Source organism: Sciurus carolinensis, chromosome 2 (genome assembly GCF_902686445.1).
Source record: "Sciurus carolinensis chromosome 2, mSciCar1.2, whole genome shotgun sequence".
Classification (NCBI taxonomy): Eukaryota; Metazoa; Chordata; class Mammalia; order Rodentia; family Sciuridae; genus Sciurus; species Sciurus carolinensis.
In genome coordinates this window covers 99,574,875-99,599,034 of record NC_062214.1, presented here as the reverse complement: position 1 = coordinate 99,599,034, position 24,160 = coordinate 99,574,875, and the positions used below count along the sequence as shown (strand labels likewise).

At 33.7% G+C, this 24,160-nt stretch overlaps 1 protein-coding gene across 1 annotated transcript in view; it reads left to right on the top strand.

Annotated features, from left to right (window-relative positions):
* The window catches only part of Unc13c (unc-13 homolog C), a 613,741-nt gene that overhangs the window by 331,672 nt on the left and 257,909 nt on the right, over nt 1-24,160 (top strand). Inside the window, 3 exon segments of the mRNA XM_047537684.1 lie at nt 5,159-5,227; nt 6,909-6,998; nt 15,928-16,056. Of these exon segments, the coding sequence (XP_047393640.1) occupies nt 5,159-5,227; nt 6,909-6,998; nt 15,928-16,056 (288 nt within the window).

Genomic DNA, 24,160 nt, shown 5'->3' with positions numbered 1-24,160 from the left:
TTGAAAGTAGAAGGGAATTTAACAAAGAGAATTAGATGTTTACAGTATCATCTGAAGGACTGCAGGAGAGTCTCTCCATAATAATATGAAGAATATTCAGAATATGACAGTGAAACTGATTTGCAAGACACATTATAAACTTTCTTATAAACTTTTCTTATAACTTTCTTAGAAATGTAGGGAACCAGGAGACTGCCTCTATTGTCAATGCAACCATCTTTTCAAAACCACAAGAGACTGGAAAACAAAAGTCTCCATTACTTGACTTAGTAGCAAAAATAAGCCAATTAATAGGCAGCGAGCCCCCATCTCAGACCTGTTTCCTAAATAGAGTTGTCACTGCACATGCATCCAATAGGGAGAAACTAAGGTAATTACGGCAAACTGAGGGTAAAGTATGAGAGAGAATGGTGTTTAGTGTTCCAGTCAGAGCTACAGGGAGCCACAGAGCAGGAAGGAGGAATGAGTAAACAGTCTTTGGAATTGATCACAGGAGGACTAAATGAAAGCTAGGGAGAGGGCTGATGTGCTTGTCCTAACATGGCAATGTGCTGCTGAATCTAGAAAATAGTTTACAGGGGAAATGTGGTGTTGTGAAAGAGAGAATGAATATGGGAAACGTTTTGGAAGACATTGTTTCTTCATGACTTGACAAAGGATTAGTGTGGGCAGAGGCAGTGTTGCCTGAACCTTCTATAGTTTGAGAGGATGGTCTTTAGGAAGAATGCAAGCTTTTCAATGAACATTTTGGTTAAAATTAGTATGTATGGCAAACACCATAGGAATTACAAAATGCAAGAAAACAACAGAATATTTTCGTTCCCTACCCCATGTACCTCTTCTTTTACTTTTCTATAGTTTGGGGGTTTTGAATTTTCTTTATCATTTCTTCATATGACAAAAGTCCTGACAAGTTTTACAGAAGGAAAAGAAAGATAATTCAGTCTTTTTTTCTACAGAGTTGATTAAAAAAAAAATCGATAGCTTAGAAAAGTTTGTTTTAGCTTCATTGTTCATTGATAATGACACATGCTTTTCAATACCTATTCTCAAATTTGGGAAAGCATTATTATATTTTTATACATGATGTCAAAGAAAAACAGCTCACAACAAAGTTAAACAAGTAAGAATGACTTTATTCAAGGCTGCTGCAATAGAGGAGAGAGAAACACCAGACCTCAGTCTGACTCAACTCCACTAAAGCAAAGGAGGGAGGGTTTTAAGGGATGTGAAAGGTTAGGGGGAACATTCTGGAGGCTGTGAGGTGAGAGGCTTGATGTATTTTTGAACATCAAACCTTTTGTGAATGTTTTTTGTTTGCTAATGGACATCCAACAATGTTTGGCTCATATCCTCCCAAGGACACAGGGAGATAGGGGTGCTCCCTCCTTGATGAGGACATTTCAAAGGGATGGCTGCCTACTCTTTCAGGAACATTCATGGATTATAAGATTTGTAAGTGGCTTTAAAGAAAAGCTTTACATATCAAGGGACAGAGAAGGAACATATAGTTACAAGTTTCCAAAAAAGATTCTCTAAAAAGAGGGTGATCAGGGCCTAGAATCAGGGAGATACCTGTGAAAAGTCTAGCCAGGCTGAGGGGAACTTTAAGTATCCTGGTGAGTGAAGAATAACAATTTAGTGACCCCAGGTTTTCCTATCAAGAAACTCTAAAGACACAGAATTGATGTAAATTACTAATTGATTTGAAATTTCAAACATCCTTGTGGTGGCATTTAATAATTTTGAAGTATCTGTTGGTATCAGTATTAATTTGAAATCAACAAGAAATTCAAATAATTTCCACTATGTTCACAAGATTAACATTAATTGAGTTATCAAAATTTACTAAAGTAGCCTCTGCATGACTTCTATTTGAAACGTGTCTCTTTGTAATGAATTTCTATTTTTGGTACGATCTGTAAAAAATGTTAAAATTTACTAATCAAAGAATACTTTTTATCTCATTTCTGAAATTTTTACAAAAAGATCTCATGAATAAAATGACTAGGCCTCTTCCCAGGAACACTGAAGCAAATGAGTACACAGAGCTTGTGTGTGATTAATTTCTGCCTCAGTTAACCCCTCCTGACAGAGAGAAAGATGATAAAGGAGAAGTTGTGGAAGTTTTCATACCTCTTCCTTACTAGAACTTTTCTTTCCTCAGTTCCCAGGACCCTGGGGGAAATTTCCTGAGCATGTACTTGTCCGGTAGCAACTGCTTTTGCCCAGGTCAAAATCCTCCCTCTGCCTGCCCATGAGCCCAATCCAACCCAGTCAGTGGTTTTGTATAGACCATTAACTAAGAATGGTTTTACTTAAAATATTGAAAAAAATTCAAAAGAAGATTATTCTTTGGTGATATTTGAACCTTATATAAAATTCCAATTTTAGTGTCCATAAATAAAGTTTCATGCCCATTTATTTATGTATTTTCTATAGGAGCTGTCTTGCTATAGTGTTGGGGCTGAGTACTTATGACAGTCCCCAAAGTCAAAACATTTTCTTTCTGGTCTTTTGTAGACAGTTTGCTGACCCCTGGCCTACTTATTCCAATCAACAAGTAAAACATAAATTTTTGATAACTGATAATACTTAGCATTATTATGATTGATTTGCCTCCTACTTGACATATGTGGCTTTCACCTGATATAAAGAACTGAATAATGTGGCAGTTTCCAATATGATAACATGCCCTTCAGGGGAAGCATGTTTTAATCACTCAGTCGTCTTCACTCCTCAAATCATGCCATGCAGACAGTAGGCATCCTCTGTTCTTGCAAAGGCAATCTCACTCTAGTTAAATAGAAATATGGTAAATAAAATTACATCTCAAGCTGTCCCTGCTGTTTAAAGAATCTCTTTGAAAATTCAATCAGCAGCACACTTTTAATTTCACATCATCTGATATTGTTTGGATTTCTTTGACAACAAGCCCAGCAGTCTTCTCCACAGCTTTCTATTTTCCTTGAATGTAAATTTTCCAGCTGGGCCCCAAAGACCTAGGTGGGGAGACAAAATGAGAGATCTGTATCAGTCAGAATTTTGTTCAACTGCATGAAACAGAAAAATAAATAAGCTTAGCTAAATAAGTGCACTGCCCTGCCATGTAACCCAAGTCTGAAGTCTACAGGTAAGGAATTCAGGACTAGTGTACTGCTCAGGACTGTAATTTTTAATAAGGGTGGGTAAATGTGGGAGCTCCTGATAGCTTGAGGCCTCGCCATTCTTGCCATTTGTTTAGCTTTTCACCTTATAGGAATGATAGGCTCTGCCCTCCAGCATCTGTTTGAATTGAAGATGAGAAAAAGGGAGACCCACAAAGGGCAAAAGGAAAAAAGCCTGAAAGCTGTATTTAACAAGTAATTCCATAGCAAACACTAATCAAACAAACTATCTGCCAAGAACTCTTTTAGGATCTTTTCAAATCAGAATTAATTGAGTTCTTCCTCCTTAATACGATGTATATATCTCATTGCCCAAAAACATGCTTCGTGGTCATACCTGGAAGAAAAAAGATTTGGGAAGGTAAGCATTTCCAATTGACACATGAGGCTCTATTATAAGGAACTGTGGAAGAACTGACACTGGGCAGCCGGCCAGAGTAGTTGGCCCCAGTGGGCATAACGGGGTCAGTGATTTGGGTCATGGCATGGTTGATCAGAGTCACTTCAGCTGTCTGGATGATTTGTGCCAATCACAGAGGTCAGGTCCAGAGACATGACATGAATCAGACTGACTTTTACAGTCATCTGAATGATTAACTTTACTTAGCCCTAAACTGATTATTGGTGTGGCTCTTTTGTTTTTTTTCATTTTGATGGAGAGTCACTGACCCACATGGATGGAAGCTGAGGAGTTAGCAAAGGGCAACATAGGTTGCCTCCACCCCTGGCAAGGTATGATGGTGAGTGGAAAAGGAAAAATCCAAGACATCCAGCTCATCCATGTATTTTCAGTACCTTTGTTGGGAGAGAGAGTCTTAATCTGCCTAACAAGATTGTAAGCTTCTAGAAGGCAAAGTTCATCCCTCAGACTTCTTTATGTCTTCTATAGGGATTAGCACAGAGGCATGCTCCAATTTTGTTCAGAGATGTGTGAATCTCATGAAGGAAGTTAACTCAGAAAAATGAAATTTCAATTTAGGAATAATTCACCACTTCCTGTTAATACTCAGCTCACTCCATTAAGATCAGTAACATCAAGGAATAAGAGATCTATACCCTGTAAACCCACCTTCTGTGCAAAACTCCTTAGAAAATAGCCCACTTTTGTTTATATCTTCCAAATGAAATTTGGTGTTTATATAGTATTACTGTGTGCAGAGAACTTTTCTCCCAATCCCCCACCCCTTGTTTTTTAGTTTCAATTAAAACGTAGAATAGTGGGGGTCCACTTATAGGGTCTCTGTATGACTTTGATGTTTTTCCCTTGTTTGTCTTTAATTCACAAAATTTCAACCTTACACTTTTCAGCAAAACTCTTTATTCTCACAGTCTTCAAGTACTTATAGCAAGAGGACAATCCAACAATGATATTGCATTGAAAGTCGGCAGCAGCAATCTTGCAGGGCTTAATTTTTATACTACTTTTAGCACTAAATCATAAACATCCTTTAAAAGTAATTGATCTTTCAGATTAAGTCTGTATTTGCTTCCAAAAAGAAAATGGTTTTTGAAATTGTTTTTAACACAAAACAACAGCTGTTCCCCCTTTCATAGGCAGGAGAAGTTTGGAAATCTAATTCATTTTCTGGAGGGCCGTGATGGTGTGCTGGAATAAAATGAGGGGTAGGTTGTATTTTCTCTTGCTGACACATTATATTGCTGTGAGTCATTACATATGGAGAAGTATAGCTGCAATTCATTTGTATGAGCTCTTTGTATGGAACACAGCTCTCTAGATACTTTTGTTAGAACATTTACTCTTTTTCATTCATTATAGAAAGACTGTGATTTTTAGGGAAGAGCATAGATTTGATGTGAAAGAGACTTGAGTTTGAATCACTGCGATGCTACATACTAGCTCTGAGGTCTTGAACAAATCTTTGATCCTTCCTTTCTATCAAAAGAGAATAGCACCTGATATAGAATTATTGCAAAGACATTTAGAGAGGCCATTTATTTACCTTCTATTATTTTGTGTTTTCTTGATACAGAGGGAAAAGTTCATAAAACTACTGGACCAGTTGCATAACTCTCTAAGGATTGACCTGTCAAAATATAGGGTGTGTACAAAATTATTTTCCTAAAGGTAAACTGTTGTGTTTGCTCCAGATGATTTCTTGCCATATTGTAAAGTTATCTATTGTGTAATGGAAAAGTAAACATTTTGATTTCAGGTGCCATCACACTAGAAGTAACTTACAGATTTCCTTTGTTGTTTGTATGTTCTGCCCCACTTAAACCTACAGCAGTCATTATACTCTGTGTGTACAGCTTTCACTGTATAATTTTTAAAATAATCATCAGATATGCTAGCACATGAATATGACTCAGTCCTGATTTTGAAAATTCACTCCTTGTTACTGAGATAGTCTGCTGATATTTCCCCAAATTTTGAGATTCCTCTTGGTATTTACTGTTCAATTCTCTTTTCCTAGATCAGTATACTTGTTCAACACTGTCCACAGTTCATTGTCAACAATTCTATTATTCTACCTCTAGGTGAAACAGATACACCTGTGCATATGTATTCATGAATTAATGTGCATAAACACACACACATGCAATTTTAATTTTAAAATGTCTTACAAAAATTGAGTTATAAATTTTAGTTTCAAAAAATATATAGTCAACTATATAGATGGTCTTGTACCTCTTCACTCTTTTTGTGTCTGTGTGAATACTGCTGGGGATCAATATCAAACTAGGTAAATGCTTTACCATTTTACATTCCTTAACAATTTATCCTAAATCTTTTTTTCATATTTGCATACATGCATCTCTTCTGCATCCATTTTTAATTAGTCTCTTACTGACAGTGTCCTTAATTGCATAGTTCTAGAAATTCGAACCCAAATTCTATTAAACATACATTTCATGTTGGAACTGGGGTAAAACTGAGAAGAGAATTGCCACACCAGCCATTGAAAAGATAATTTGGGTCAAGAAGGGCCTTGGGGTCACCACATTCAACCATCCTTTAAACACACCAACTCTACTTGAGTTCATGAGAAAGTTAGTTGTGATTTACCTGTGGCTCTTTAGAAAGCCAGTCTGAGAGCAAGATGAAAATTTTTTCAATGTTTAAATAAATTCTTTCTTTAAACATTTTCATACATATACATCTTCTTTTCTTCAAAATTCTGAACATCTGTGTTTTTAGTGATACTTCTCACCAAAATTCACTAAAACTTCATTTTAAATTTTTAAAATGATACTTAACTTTTGTAAAGGAGAGACTATGCAATGCAATCTTATTCTTTAAACTTTTAAGTTTCTTTTTTTATTTTTTATTTTTATTATTAACTTTTCAGTTTCTTTGTGACAAAAAGTAAATAGATGTACAGTGCTCAAAGTGTTTTTGAAAAAAGTACCTATATTTAGAAAATAATGAGGATATTTTCAAATATATACCAATCTCTTTTCTTTTAGTGGCAAAATAATTTTATGAGCAAGGAATGATGTCATAATATTGCCATAATGATATTGTTTTGTATGTTTTTATTGAATTGTGATTATAACTAAAAGGGTATGTTTTCTAATATGAAGAAACAATTATTTTTATATCTTCCATTTTCTATAACACTTTATGATAAAAATATTTTGAGAATACTTTAGGGATCTTTTAAAATTTTATGCAATTTGACTTACCATTTTCTTTCACAGTAAGCTAGTTTTAGTTTATTTTCCCACTGGAGGTTTAATGCTGGCAACTTTACTCTTTTTTCTTTCCTATTTCTTCAGGAAAACTTTCCTGCCAGCAATAGTGAAAGACTTCAAGACCTGAAATCAACTGTTGACCTGCTAACAAGCATCACCTTTTTTAGGATGAAGGTATCTCATTTTATTTCTGTCAGTGTCTTGGTGTGACATACGAACACATTTATTCCCTGGTAAATTCTCTTGATCGGTACTGTTCAACATCAGCAATTAAGTCTGAGCTAAATGAATCTTCCAGCATAAGTTGTAATTGAAGAAGGAATTCTCCTAGCCACAACATACTCTGATTCATTTGGTTCAAATTTAGTCTTAAATTAAATTTATTTTAAACAAAGCTCTCTAGGAAGTGGACATGGCACTTAAGAAAAAACCCCAAAGAATGTTAAATGGAAATGGAGTTCATTTGTTTTAGTGTTAACTTAAATGTTTTTCTGACTTTTCACTGCAAGAGAGTAACTGACTCTTATCTACCTCAGTGTGGCAACTTCTGTTTTCAGCCTTAGCAATGTTTATGTTGGAATATATCTGATCATCTAATTCATCAAATTATCCAGGCATTTCTTTTTGGACATATCCCCTCTGCTTTAATAGTAAGATATCTGCAATCATAACTTTGCCCAGTAACTTAACTTAGGTTTTCCAAAAATAGTTTGCAAGGCTGTGGGCTAAACATTTTTACTCTGAAAGACAGCATTGTGTTGGTTATTCAGAAGCCTCCTGGATGGAAGCTGTCTGTGATTTTTTTTTTTTTCACTCAAAGCACTAAAAATGGCATTTTATAAGAGATATAAAACAAAGCATACTATAATAGTGGCCATTTATATTCTTTTGAATTTAATTAAAGTCATTTGACTTAAAATCAGGATAAATTGGGTGACTGGGGTAAATGAAACTGGTGTCTATTCTGATCCACTGGCAGTAGCTGTTGGAACAGTGTGTAGAGGCAGTTAAAGATCAGTGGGAAAGTTGACTCAGATTGACAAGTGACGCCTGCCACTGACACTGAGGGGTGAGGAAATGGGAGTGAGGGTTGGGAATGCTATGCATCTGCCATGCTTTGGTCACAAGCCTTTCAGTGCTTAGAAAACAAAGTGTCCTAAACTTGCCACTCTTCCTCCTACACCCTCACTACCAGCTGATGACTTTGCTTCCTATGTCACTAAAAAAGATAGGAGCATCATCAAGTTCCTTGCATAAAAGCCCACCTCCTACTCCATCTTGCTACTTGTCTGACTGCATCCATATATTCTTCCTTTTTATTGCCATTGATGATCCATTCATTATCTGAGAAATGGCTGTCCCTTCCGTCTTTGCAATTGATCTCATCTTCTCTTGTGTATTAGCAACATTGGTGCCACAATCCTTCTGAATCTCCTGAATTATAAATTTTCCCTTCTCTACTGAATATTTCTATTACCAAACATGCTGTAATTTCTTGGTCTTCAAAATACTGCTTGACTTCACTTTCTTCTATAGCTGCTACCACAGCTATTTTCCTTAGCGAAAGTTCTCAAAATAGTACTTTACACATTTCCTTTCTCTGCATTCTTTTAAATAATTGTTCTCATCTCTTTATCTTTTTCCTCATTATAGCTAATAAAATAACTCCTTTTGTTGCATAATTATGTTAATTTTGACAAATGCATAGTTGCATAACAACCATCACAATAAGATACAGAACAGTTCCATGAGTCTACAAAATTCTTTTGTGCTGCCTCTTTATAGTCTATACTCTCTACTGCCTGGCAACCCCTGATGTGCTCTAACTAGTTTACTGTTTCCAGAACATCATGAAAATGAAATAATACGCTAGGTAGCATAACATATTGGAGATCTATCCATGTTGAGTGTATCAACAGTTCACTCTTTCGTGTTGCCGAGTGGTAATGCTTTGTTATGTATGCACTGTTATGTATGCACAGGTTGTTTATACATTCAATAATGGACAGACATTTGGATTGTTTCCAGTTTGGAGGTTATTAAGAAGAACTGTTATAAATATTCATGTACAGGTTTATTGTGTAAACATAAGTTTTCACTTTTCTTGGGTAAAATCCCCAGTCACAATGTATGATATAGTTCTATCTGTTCTCCATCTTCTAGAGAAGTTCTTAGTATTTTCTTAAATCATCTATCTATCTATCTACCTATTGATCTATCTATCCATCACCTATTTTTTCTTACAGGAATGAAATTACATCATATTGTAGCCTTAATTTTCTCTCTAAAAATTAATAATGTCGACCATCATTTCTTGGACTGATTTTCTATCTGAATAAATCCTTCTGTAAGAATCTTTGGAAATTTTGGCCCATTTTCATTACCTTATTTTGTTATTGTTTCGTTTTTTAATTTTTTATTAAAAATTAATTTAATTTGTTGTTAAAAATTAAAATTAGATTAAAATTAAATTAGATTAAATTAAATTAAATTAAATTTTTTATTAAAAATTAAATTAAAACTGTATTTATTTATTAACTTTTTTTTAAATAGGTATACATTGGAAATGGCTAAATCTAGCTAATTAGCATTTGCATTACCTTATAAAGTTATCATCTTTGTGATGATAACCCTTAAAAAAACTGCCCTGTTGGCATTTTCAAGACTATAATGTTCTTGAGTTTTGACAGTTCTTTATATATTCTGTACACAAGTCTCTTGTCAGACATACGATTTACTAATATGTTCTTTTTATTCCCAAGGATGACATTAAACAGTGAAATTTTTTTAAATTCTGTCTAATTTGTCAATTTTTCCATTTATGGATAATCCCTTGGAGGACTAGAAATCACAGTTTTTCCTATGCTTATTCTAAAAGTTTTATTTTAGAAAAAATAAAGTAAAACAAAAAGCAAGGATCAAAATTTTTAGATATTTATATTTAATTTTTCCAATTCTATTTATTGAAATGATTTTCCAATCTTCATTAAATTGCCTTTGTAGTATTGTAAAATAATGAGAGAAAGGGGGTATGAAAAATGGTGGAATGAGACAGATATCATTATCCTATGTTCATGTATGATTATACAAATGGTGTGAATCTACATCAGGCACAACCATAGAAATGAAATGATGTATTCAATTTGTGTACAATGAATCAAAATGTAGTCTGTAAAAAATAAATAAAATTAAATTAAAAAATACAAAACACAATTGACCATGTGTGTTTGAGTCTTTTTCTGAATTTTATAAACTTTATACTATTCAGAATAGGTCAGGCTCAGAGTTCCACCACCACCATACTGTCTTGATTACTGTGGCTTCATTGCAAATCTTAAAATCACAAAGTATGAATCCTTCACCATTTTCTTCACTTTCAAAACTGTTAAGATGATTTTAGCTTTTGCTGAGATTTTGATTGATACTGCATTAGATCTACAGATCAATCTGAAGAGGGTTGATATTTTTAATGATAAATAAATCTTCAAACCCAGCCTCATTTTTTAACTTACTACAATAAGACTTTTATCTCACCTCTTCATCAAAAAAAAATTTTTTTTAAGTCACCAATGGCTACTGCTTCACCAGCTCTAGTGGTCAGTTATGGATTCTTACCTTACAATATTCAGCATTTGCCACATTTTGTCACTTTTTCTTCCAAGACACCCTCTTCTCCCTAAATCTTCAAGACACCCATCCTGATTTGACTTCTATTTCACTGGATAATTCATCTGGTCACCACTTCTTTGTTCTTTCTTCTTTGCCAGGTACCTTAAGATCAGAATCGTATAGGTTTAGCTCTTGGTCCTCTTCACTATATGTGCTCATCTAGTGTTGTTTCCTTAAATTTTCCTGTAAGCTAATAATTTCCAAATTTATACCTTAAACCAAGAAACTACCATAACTCCAGGCTTATTTATCTAAATGTTGACTTTAAATCTGCTTATATACCTATTATTCTTCTTAATCTTAAAATGTCCAAAACCGAGCTCTTGATCTCTCTACCACAGTCTTCCTCACTTAAGAGGAGACCACCTCCATTGTATCAGTTGCTCAGACTAAGAACTTGGGACCAACTGGACTCTTCTCTTTCTCTCACATCAATCATCTAATTTATCAGCAAATCCTATGATTTTTTTTTCCTGATGTAATTCATTAGTATATGGTTTCTTCAAGCAGTTTTTCCTCAATCACTTTGACCCAAGACACCTTCTCTGGCCTGCATTTTTACATTATTCTCATGGCCTTTCTACTTTTTCCATAACTCACCTTAGGGCATCATAAGGGAGACTTTTTAATTTAAAGTCTTAAAAATAAATGCATAATAGTTATGCATATTTAGAACATACAGTGTGATATTTCATTATATGTATTATGTGAACTGATCAAATCAGGGTAATTAGCATTTCTCGCTCCTTTTATGTCTTTATATTCGATGTCTTTGAGCTCCTCTCTTCTAATTCTTCATGAAAAATAAAATAAGTTATTGTGATCTAAAGTTTCTCTATTGTGCTGTAGAAAACTAGAACTTATTCCTCCTGTATAATTATTATCCAACTCCCCTCTCTCCCTCCTGTCCTCCTCCCTTTCCTAGACTCTAACAATTATATTTTATTTTCATTTTAACTGTTTTAACTTCCACATATGAGAGAGAGAATAGGTGGTGTTTATCTTTTTGTGTCTTGTTTGTTTCACTCAACATAATGTCCTCCATGTCCATCCATTTTACTACAAATGACAGAATTTCATTTTCTTGTTTGGCTGAATATTTCATCATATATAAATCACCACAATTTATATATCCATTCATCCATCAATGGACACCTAGATGATTCCATTTCTTGGTTATTGTCAAGCGTGCTGGAATAAATATAGGAGTGCAGACTTTTCAACATACCTATTTCATTTCCTTTGCATAAATACCCAGAGTAGTATAGCTGGCTTCTATACTACTTCTATTCTGAATAAAATCCAGACTGTTCCTCATAATGATTGTACTAAATTACATTATCCCAGCCACATATAAGAGTTCCTTTTTCTCTGTTTCCTCACCAGTATTATTTTTGCTTTTTGACAATAGCTATTCTGACTGGGTTAAGTTGATATTGTATTGCAGTTTTGATTGACATTTTCTTGATGGTCAAAATGTTGAGTACTTTTTCACATATATGGCCATAAGTATTTCTTCTTTTGAGAAGTGTCATTTAATTGGATCATTTATATTTTGAGCTCCTGTGTTTCTTTCGTATTCTAGATAGAGCTCTCTTTTCAGATTAATTGGAATTATAAGTTTTTCCTCCTAGTCTTCTTTTCAATCTGTTCATTGGTTTCTTTCTGCACAAAAGCTTCTTAGTATGATATAATCCCATTTATCAGTTTAAAAAGTCATTGCCTATACTAATGTCTTGAAATGTTTACCCATAGTTTTAGGTCTTAGATATAGGTCTTTGATCCACTTTGAGTTGATTTTTATATAAGGTAAGAGATAAGAACCATGTTCATTTTTCTGTAAGTGGTATCCATTTTTCCCAGCACTGTTTACCAAAGAGGCTGTCCTTTCTCCAGTGTATGTTTTTGGTGTCCTTGATAAGTGTCAGTTGGTTTGAGTGTGTGGATGTATTTCTGTTTTCTTTATTCTGTTCCATTGGTATGTGTGTCTATTTTCATGTCAGTACTATGCTGTCTTGGTTGCTATATCCCTACAGTACATTTTGAGTTCCAAGTATTGTGATGTCTCCAGCTCTTTTCTTTTTGATTGAAAAGTACATGAGTATTTGGGCTTTTTGTGCATCTATATGAATTTTGGAGTTTATTTTCTTGTTCTGTGAAGACTTACTGATATTTTGAGAGGAACTGCATCAAATCTAGAAATTGCATTGGGTGATATGAAAAATTTCAATAATATTATTTCTTTTCATTTATAAAAAGAGAAGGCCTTCCCATGTTTTTGTGTCTTCAATTTATTTTATCAGTGTTTTGTCATTGTAACTATAGAGTTCTTTACTTCCTTGGTTAAATTTATTACTAAGCATTTTATGTTTTTGTACTATTGTGAATGGGATTACTTTTATGATTTCTTTCTCAGCAAGTTCTGAGAAAAAGCTACTGATTTTTTTATGTTTATTTTGATCCTGCTACTTTATTGAATTCATTCATCAGTTCCAATAGTCTTTTTATGGAATCTTTAGGTTTTCTATATTTAAACATGTCTTCTGCAAAAAGAACATTGTGACTTCCTCACTTCCTATTTACATGCTTTTTATTTCTTTTCTTGTCTAATTGTTCTGCTATAACTTCTGGTCCTGTGCAGTTAGAGTGGCCATTCTTACCTTCTTCCAGATCTTAGTGAAAATACATTCATCTTTTTGATCGTTTCTGTGTGTTTCTCATGCTTAGTCTTTATCATATTGAGGTACATTCCTTCTATATCTAATGTGTTCAGAGCTTTATCCATGAAAGAATTTGGAAACGTATTCAATACTTTTTCAGCATCTATTGAGATGATCACATATTTGTGTCCTTCATTCCATTGGTGTAATGTAATATATGTACTGATTTGTATATGTTTAATTCATTCTTGCATCCCTAGGACAAATCCCACTTAATTGCAGTGCATGATCTTTCTGATGTGTTGTTGAATTCTATGTGCTATTAGTTTGTTGAGAATTTTTGCATTTATGTCCATTGGGGATGTGGCTCTGTAATTTTCTTTTATGTTGTATCTCTTTTTGGTTTTAGTATCAGAGTAATGCTGACCATGTAGAAGAAGTTTTGAAGAGTTCCCTCCCTTTTAATTTTTTGGAAAACTTAGAGAAGATTTGGTATTAGTTCTTTTTTGAAAGTTTGGTAGAGTTTAGCAGTGAAGCCATCTGATTCTGAGCTTTTCTTTGTTGAGAGACTTTCTACTACTAACTAATTCAGTCTCATTACCATTCAGTAGTTCATTCAACTTTTCTGTGTCTTTGTGCTTCATTTTGATAGGTTTTATGTGTCTTAAAATTTATACATTTCTTCTAGGTTTCAAGTTTGTTGACTTATACAGGTTCAATTTTATTTCCTAATGACTGTACTACTATGGTATATGCAATGTCCCTTTTGGCATCTTTAATTTCATTTAATTGGGTTTTTCTCTTTTTCTTCTTCATTCATCTAGGTAATGTTTGCCAATTTTGTTTATCTTTTTTGAAAAAACCTCTTTGTTTCATTGATCTATGTTTTCTAAACTATTTTGTTACTTCTGCTTGGATCTTTGCACTTTCTTTCCTCTACTAATTTGGAGTTTGGACTTGTTCTTATTTGTATCCCCTTGAGAGCATTGCTAGGTTGTTTATTTGACATCCTTCTGTTTTGTTTTTGATGTATGTGTTTATTGCTATAAATTCTCCCTTAGCAATTTTTGGTATATTCATAATCTTTGTTATGTTATGTATAAATTTTCACTTGTTTCAAGACAATTTAATTTCCCTTTTGATTTGTTCAGTGACTCATTTTGTCTTTCACTGTGTGCTGTTATTTTCCTTGTATTTGTACAATTACTAAAATTTCTTTTTTTTTTACTTCTAATTAATTCCATTATGATCAGAGAATATAGTTTTTTTTATTTTTAAACATTTGTTAAGACTTGCTTTATGGCTTTATATATGGTCTTATAGAAAATGGTACATGTACTGATGAGAAGAGTATGTATTCTGTAAATATTCTGTTAATGTCTGCTAAGTCCATTTTATCTATTGTATTGCTCAATTCTGATGATCCTGTGCTGATTTTCTCTCTGGATCTGTACACTGATGAAAGTTAGGTTTAAAGTTCCCCTTATTATTATATTAGAGCCATCTTTCCCTTTAGGTTTAACAATATTTGTTTTATAAAATTAGGTTCTACAACATTGGCTATATGAGTTGGTGATTATTATATCTTCTTGTTGAATTGGTACCTGGATAATTATGTAGTAGTCTTCTTTGTTTCTTTTTATAGTTTTAGACATAATATTCATTTTATCTGATACAAGTATAGCTATTTCTGCCTGTTTTGGATTTCCATTTGTGTGGAATGTTATTTTCTATTCCTCTACTTTCCATCTGTGTGTCTTTACTGATGAAATAAGTGTCTTATGGGAAGCATATTTTGTGTCTGTGTGTTTGTTTTGTTAATCCATTAATCCAGTCTATCTTTTAATTGAGGGAGTTAATCCCTTTCCATATAGTGATTTTATTGATGTGTAAATATTTCCTCCAATCTTTTCATTAATTTTCTTCTAATTATTTTGATTATCTGTCCTTTTTTCTTCTTCTATTGTTTTTCTGGTGTTTAGTTGACTTTCTGTATTCATAAGGTCTAATTATTTTCTTTCTCTTTTGTGTATTTGATTTAGTGAGTTATATACTTTGTGTTTTCAAGATGGTATTTATCTTTCTTCCCTTCTAAATAAAGCAATCCCTTAGGCATCTTTTATAAGACTAATCAAGTGATGATAAAATAGGGAAATTTTAAAAAGACAATTAGTTTAGTTCGCTTTGCTATTAAGCTCTAAGTATCCAATTCTTTCCCACCTTAATCAAAACTAGATTTATGCAGTGGTGTATATGTGATTTTTCACATTACCATTATCATTCTGTTATTCCTGTGATTTCCTCTACCATCACTGTCCCTTGTATTTATTCTGTTTCATTGAAACACATCCTATCCCGTCTCCACTATTTTATTTTTGGTTTGCATTATCATATAATTTATTTTGCTTACTTATTTTATGTATTATCTACTAGAGTTTAAGACAGTGACAAAAGGAGTTTTTGTTTCTTTTGCTCATTGTAGTATCACTACTGCCTATCATATAGTAAGTGGTAAATATTTGTTAAATAATTAAATAAATGGTGTTGCTACTGATTATATTTAGTTACTATTTGAATGTTTCTAACAAGGAACATTCACAATGGGTTTTTATCATCAGAAAGTTAAAATGAATATGTATACATTTAAAAGATTTGTAAGACTATGTGTCTTGAACACAGACAAATCAACTAAAAGCATTTATTGAATATTGTTTAAGTTGTTTTATTGGATTATGGTATTCTACTTTGTTTAAGAGAAATAATTTTCCTGTTAGGTTCTGGAGCTGCAGAGTCCCCCAAAGGCTAGCACAGTAGTGAAGGACTGTGTCAGGGCATGCCTGGATTCTACATACAAATATATTTTCGACAATTGCCATGAACTATATTCCCAGCTAATAGATCCGGTAAGAAAATGTGTGTGTCTTTTATGTGCTCCTCTTTCTGTTTCTAATGTCTGTTTCAATAAATTTAGAATGACAGTAGATGGGAAAATATGCTCATCTAATTTCACATTAAATGAAGGGTTGAAAATTTCCATACAATTTCTTCATAAACATCATTTTGTATATATAAATCAATTCACTCCTCACAATAACTTTATGTAGTGAAGGCAGATGATATTGTTCAGGTTTTTCAGGTGAAGAAAACAGTTTTAGAAGAATTGATGAGTGATTTTCTCAAAGTCATACAGTAAGTGGTATTTGAGATATTAGGATGCCAAATCCTGTTCCTATGTTCTTACCCTAAATTAATACTTTAATTTTTATCATTTGATCTCATAAAAGTGATAAGTAGAGAAATTTTATTGAACATGACAGTAAGATAACTATAATGTTTATTTGTTATTAAGAAACATTTCAAAAATACAAAAGAAAGTAGAAGATAAATCAAGCACATAAATAATTATCACCTACATTATCAAATGTGAACACTTAGTAATGTTTTCTCTTTCTTGATTGCTTAAAGGTGCAAAACATTCGATGAAAGTAGCATTTCACTTTGTACTCCTCCCTCCTTCTATCTCCCCTTCATTTTTCAGAGATGAATATGGTTGTGATACTCATGATTTTGAACATCCTTTCACACATGCTCAGAGAACTTGAATTTTACCTTCTGTGAACTGCCTGTTGATACTTTGCTATTGTTTTTCTTTTGACTTACTTGTCCTTCACCTATTTATTTTAGAAAATTCTAAAACATATTCTGGGTACTTCTCATTTGTAGGTTATGTGAATTTCACATATTATTTATCCCTTTATGAGGTATCTTTTTATTTTTTGCACTGGAATTTTTAAAATATATTGCTATTATTTCTATAAAACTCACATTTGGGTTTGGCTTTTCATAGTTTGTTTAATGCCCACCTCTTTTCTGAAGAATGCAGTTTTTTCAATGTGTTGAGAACCATGTGATTACCCATGAAACTTTCTGGTTACTTAAGTGAGACAACTTCTAGAAAGCAAAGAGTAGATGAAAGCAAGAAGGACTCCTCCATGCTGAGTTTAAAGCTAGATTTCATATAGTATTGTAACATTCTGGGATCATTGATTCCTTTGTCTAATAGGAGAAAAACATTAAAGCTGGAGTCTGGCATTATATAAACAAAACAATATATAACCACATACTTGTTCATAATTTTAGTTTAAAACTGTGCTAAATTTTGCTCTAGTCCAGAAACTTGATTTTCTTGGTTTCCTACAGATTAGAATGGCTTCTTTTATTTTCCCAGTGGCTTGCTTTCTAATGGCTTACCTTTTTCTGTACTCTCTCTCTCTTCCTTTCACTACACTTTATCAATGATTTTTTTTTCTTTTAGTACTGGGGATTGAACCCAGGAAGGTTTTACCACTGAGCTATATCCCCAGCCCTTTTTTATTTTTTATTTGAGACAGAGTTTCACTGAATTGCTGAGAACCTTGCAAAATTGCTGAGGCTGGCCTTGGACTGTGATCCTCCTCCCTCAGCATCCTGAATCTATGGGATAATGGACATGCACCACTGTACATGGAAGCTTTTTCAATTATTCTACATTTTTAACATCATTGTCCTTATTATACCTAAAAGGTGAAATTCCAACAGGAACTGAAGCAGGGGTGTGATAGGTCGAGTTTGGGATTACTGAATGGAAATGACTAAGAGGTAACTCAGGGGTAAAGGAGGACTCTGGCTAAAACTGACATGCCAATTTTTGCTGAATGTAGAACAGGGTGATCAGATATCAACTAGGGGTCATAGAAAAAGGAACTTCGATTGCATATTAGAGGGTAATCAAAATATCAAGGATAGGGTATTCTGGCTAACCAGAGTTAGCAGAATTATTGCTGAAATTTGATAATGAAGAAACTACATGGAAGCCCCAAAGTTGAGGCCTATTTGCAAGAAACCTCATAAAAATCCAGCCAAATTTTGTCAAAGAAAGGATCTTTGTTTAATTACTTCACAGAGTGGATGAATCAAACTTCCTAAATAAACTGGTATAGCTGAATTAGTGTCTTCCTAATATATAAATAATTATAACAATAAACTAACAAAGCAGTTTCTCTCTGTAAGAAATACTTATAGTTTCTATAAAGCAAACATGCCCCTTACAAAAAATAAAGTGTCACATAAAAGTAAATTAAAATAGCTTAATATTTTCTGAATTGGCCTTCAAAAGGTGTTTACTTAAAGATGTTTAAATTTCTTTGTAAATAGTTTTTAGGTAAACAATTCTGTGGATTTTATATGAAATCTTGCAATGTAGAGAATGTTAGCTTTACATTTAAGGAAAAGATTTTTCCACAAACATTGTTATCATTCAAAGAGGAAGTACCTATCGTACCTATCGAATATGAATAATTTAGGAGGCTGATAATCTCCAGAGCATTTCTGAAGCCATCTAGGCATAATCCAAATGATGAAAATCATCTCCCCTCTGTTGACTTCATCACCCTCCTCCTGGGAGCTCATACCATATATCTGACCAAGATGTATCCAGAGCCTGACTATGTTTACCAGTTACATATCACTGCCCTCCGCCGGCGGAGGCAATGATAACGCGTACGCTTCCTTTTCACACGAACAAAAAAGCCCAAAAGACAAAGACCAACGAACGACGAACAATGCCCAACAAACAATGCTCTTTATTCGAGGAAGTGTCTGGGTTATATAGCAAGCATAAGCCAATCAGAGTCAGCCTGAGATCAGTCTCTAGGCAGTTACAAGAATCACCTCATATACAGCAGCCAATCAGAGTTACTGAGCATGTGGGGAGAGCATGATAACAATGTAATACAATGAGGGCAACAAGAGGGCACACAGCGAGCATGAGTCAGCAGTGTTAGCTGTTTGTTGCAAACCAGGGGCCCCAGACTGAGGTCCTCGATGTTGCAAACTGGGCCACCCCGGCTCAGTGCCAGACTAGGGTGGGGTCCGCGGTACCCCGACAGTTACATGCTTTACCCTTCTCTAATCCACCAGCTTGCTCACTTGTTCACTCCGTAACTTTCAAAGAGACTCAGTCCTCTTACCCTACATCTTTTCTATATTCTCAATAGAAAGCTGGAGTAATGCTTTAAAAAAGTAAATCAAGTCATTCTTCATAGAATGCTCTAAATGCCTTTCATTTCCATCAAATTCAAACTCTTTATGATGACCTCCATGTGATGGAGCTCACGTTATGCTGTCTACCTGCTTACTAAATCTCTCCCTTTTGGATCTATCACCAGTGACTAAGAAGCCAATGAAGAATTTTCCCATCAGGAGTTTTGGCCTATAGTGCTGTGCCCTGGTACTCATGACCATATTTATGACAGTGCTTTGTAGGTGCTCAAGAAACTATTTTTTGAAAGATCGAAAAATGAATAAACAATGATTTGTTCAGACAAAACATAAGTATTTATTGGCGTATGTGCCCTTTATAAGCAATACTGAAAAAGTTCCCTTCTCTGTAGGGGATGCTTCATGCTTGCCTAATGCCTCCTGCAGAGGTGACCCTGGGACATGTGGCAAGGTCCTGGGCAATGAGAAGGGGGAAGAATTGATGAAAGCCACTTCTAGTCCCAACCATTAAACCATCCTACAGTATCCTCTGGCTCTCTCTTCTGCTGTAGTAACACAGAAGGAAACAAATTCCAGAAGGATTAACTACCAGATGGAGAAGGGCTGCAAAGCCAGCTTCAGATTTTAGATGTTTAAAACATAATCCTGTATTTTATTAAGTCACTGATTTAGAGATTTATTTGTTACCATGGCACAAACTGGCTTATTTCTATCAACAGACTCTTCAAATACACTTCTAACCTGCTACCCAAAGTATTTAAAATAGATCATTGTTTATGTGACTCCTATTTGAAACATTTGACTGGTTCTTCATTTACACATGAGATTAAGTCTGGCTCTGCCATTATCAAAATGATCTGTGATGTCTCAGCCCTGACCCTCTTTCCTTACTTCTACATCATCTCCACCTTACATTCTTTGATTCAGCACTCCACACTCTATAATGTCTTTGCCTGCATTATCTTTATCTGCCTAGAGAGTGCCTCACTCTCCCATATGCCCCTCCTCATAGCTAACTCCAGCTCATCAGACCTTTATAACCTCTCCCTTCTAGAGAGGGTGTTTCTGTTTTCTGTTCTCATAACACTCTGTCAGGTCACTATTCATGTACATACATGCTGAATTAGGCACATATGTGATATTCATTACACCTGTCTTCTTCATTGGAGTGAGAGTCTTCTCTTTGTATCCCCAGTGCACAGTGGTAGGTTGATAAAGTAATTATCTAAAAACAATTTTAAATAAAAGCAATATTACCTTACTTATTTAAAGTCTCCTTCAGTGACTCCACCTTAAAATCTGTGGTTAAGAACATGATCTCTAACATCAAAACCCCTGAGTTCAATTCTCAACACTATTGCTTAGTTTTGAGGCATTAGATAAGCTGTTTAATCTTTTCATGGCTCAGTTTCTTCATCAGTACATTTATTTTATATTCATGCTACTCTTCTTGATCTGTGTTCTTTTTAGATGATACATAGCCTGTAACCAAAAATTAAGAAATCCAGGGCTGTTAGATACACTACGATTCTGATTATTTAAATGTAGAAGCCTTCTTTTCTCTCCAAAGGGATTTTGAAGGACCATGAAAAAATAAAATACTTGGAATAAAAAAGTGAAACACACTTATTAGAAAAAGTTGAAATAGCTGCAGTTAGAATGAGGTCTTAATGTGGTCTCCACAGACTGACTGCATTCTTGACTGATGGCTCACATTTTGGCTGAACTGTATGGCTCCATATTTGTCCTTCAGTTCAGCATGACACTGAGAACTCAATGTGTCAACAAGTACAAAGGTATAGATTCTGAGATGCCTCAATGAACCAACAAATGGTAGATGCTTTTAAAAATAATAGTAATAAACATTTCAAACAAAACTGAAAATGTTTCAGCTTATCCTCTCCCACAACAACATTTATGTAAAAAGAAAATCTGTAATTTGAAGGCGGCTTTAAGAACATGAAACAAGCACAAAAGAAATTAGTTGGATAAGTTAAATAGTGATATCACTAAGCTAGAACACGTCTATTTTACTAAAAATCTACATAGAGAGACCATCTACTGTGGAAGGCAGAGGATGTAGAAATTTCTCCTTAAATACACATCTAAAGGAATGATTCTAAGCTACTGCCACAGCAATAACTCAGCTCCTTGGAAATGAGTCAGTGAAAGAACTTACTCTGTAGACCAAAGAAAAGGTTTGTCAACTGATTTCTGCTTTCTCCTCTCACCCCCATTCTGGGCTGGAAACCTCTTTATGCCCAGCTAATCCACAGGAAGACAAAAACCAATACCCTTTTTTGACTAAAGATGTTGCTCTATTAACTTTAAATGTTTTGTTAAATTTATGTGGTTCTTCAAATGCATACAGAAATTGTACTGAGATATACGTTTACTAAAACTAATCTACACTTTTAATTTTAAAGCACATCTAGGGACATTTTTTCTTAATCTGATTTTTAATATGATTGAAAGATTTGACTAAAAATCAAATAATCTAGAGTGCTTGCCATTTGAGTGATAATTTCTTCTGAGATTCATTTCCCTAAGTGACTGTTTTGTTACAGAGAGCATGAATATAAGAAAACAGAGAAAAATGTGTTACCTAACAGAGAGAGACAGATGTAAAATCAGTAGGAACACATTTTCCCCTTTATTATACCATCATACTGTGCATGTGTGTGTTAAAAATTACATGGATTAACTTAGTCTCTTTGGTCTCTGTTTCCCTCCCAAATCCTATTCCCTTACCTCTTACCTCAGAGGCAATCTCTACTATAAGTTTGATAGTAACTTTATGATTTATCTTGTGTACATTTATTATACATGTTTATTTTCCATTTGTGATATAGTCTTTATCATCATCAAACTGTGTTATACTACCAATAGAACTAAGCAGTACAATTGCACAGTGGTGTGGTTGTACATATTAATTCCAGAACCAGAATGTTCAGATGTCATTTTTTGTATGGATTGCTTTAGAATTTTTAAAGTTTAGTATAACTTTTTGAGTATGGCAGCTTTCTATGCTAATACATACAAGCAGTTTATTGATTTTTAAAATATTTTTTCTTACTTATTTAATTATTTATTTTGTACCAAGAATTGAACCTAGAGGTGCTTAACCACTGAACCACATCCCCAGTACTTTTTATTTTGAGTCAAGGTCTCGCTAAGTTGCTGAGGTTGGCTTTAACATAGGATCCTCCTGCCTCAGTCTCCTGAGCTGCTAGGATTACAGAATGTGCCCCTGCACCCCGCTGCTTTTTTATTTCTTATCTGATACATTAAAGCATAATAGTAGTTATGTTATAACCCTATAGCATAAACAAACTTCAATTTTTACATCAGCTGTAACTTTTCACAAATAAGGGTGCAATGAATATCTGTGTGGAGAAGTGATGAGCGTAATCTCCAGTCTCTTAAAGGACAGGAGAATGTCCTCTTTTCCTCTGATTTTCTTTCTCTTCTGGAAGAATGTTTTGATTTTGAGCCATCCTATACCATGTGAATGAGAGCAAACTCTTCTTTTACACATACAGTAAGTAGCTCTTTTTAAGTATCTGATTCTCACAGTAAACATTCATTTTAGTGAGGACAGAACTCCATGTGTCTTCTTATTAAATTCATAGCTCAAACACTGTGCCTCAGAGAGTAGCAGAAATCAATAAATACCTACTGAATGGAACTTCTTTCCAAAACTATTCTTTGTATTATTCAGCATGTGATATGTATACTACTATATAAAATTTTGTGTACTTTTTGGAAATTCCTTGAAAACAAACAAACAAAAAATACTCTGGAATACTTTAAACTGTCAATTTACATAAATGTAAATATGAAAAATTTTATAAAATCTATGTTTGGTTTGTGGTTTTAAGTTTTCTGCTCCTGAATCTCATGCATGCTGTGCACTTGCTTTACCACTGAGTTATGCTCCTATCCCTTTTAGTTACTTGAACCAAAATATGGATTTATCCATTGATCTTTTATTTTTTCATTTTGTTTTTTGTTGCTTTTGTGGTTCTGGCCAAGTTCTAAACAATTTGATAACAAAAGGAAAGTTAAATAAAACATGCCCATGAAATTTGTAAACAGAAAAAATCTTCCTATGTAATTCTTAACTTAAAGATAAAATAGTAATGATTAAGAAACTGGTTACAAAGTGTCCTCTACTTTTCCTAGACATTTTCCCCAGAAATTGACTTGTTTATGTAGTCATTAGATTAGTTAGGGAATGATGTTCTTCCTGAAAGGAAAGTGCATTTCCATGACTTCATGTGATTACTGTTTAGGAACTAGATCTGAGTAATTATAAACACATTTTAGAGTTAATTTTATTTTATAATTAGATCTTTAGAAAATGTATAGAAAAAAAGGTCATGAATGGGAGATTTCTTCTTAAATATAAAATCTTGCAAAAAAGAAATTGCCCAAAATGATCATGTATTACTATATCTTATATGTTGTGAAAAAGAAAGAAATATGAAAATTTGAAGCCCTCCCAATTGTTTCCACTAAGGTATATTTTTAATTTTCTAACCAATGAAGTCAATAAATCAAGCCACAAATGAAACCTTAATACATTCTAAAAGAATCAAACACATAGTGAACACATTGTGCCAGTGAAACCAGTGCAATTTTTGTTCCAAAACTGGCAAAGCCAATACATGAAAAACTTTTATAAAACAATTTGTTAACGAATGTTGATGAAAAATATCTAAATAAAATCAAATAATATATTTAAGATATACCCTGGTCAAATAATTTTGCAAGGATTGTTCAGCATTAGAAAACATCCTTCAATATAATTAATTCACTACAGTCATCAACTATAGAAAAAAACGTGTATTTTTTTTTTGCCCCAAATATAGAAATAAGATACAGTAAAATTTGATTCTTCTTTATGATCAAAAACAAACTATCACTTTTAGGCATTCACTGTTGCCAAAGGAAAGAAAGGGGAAG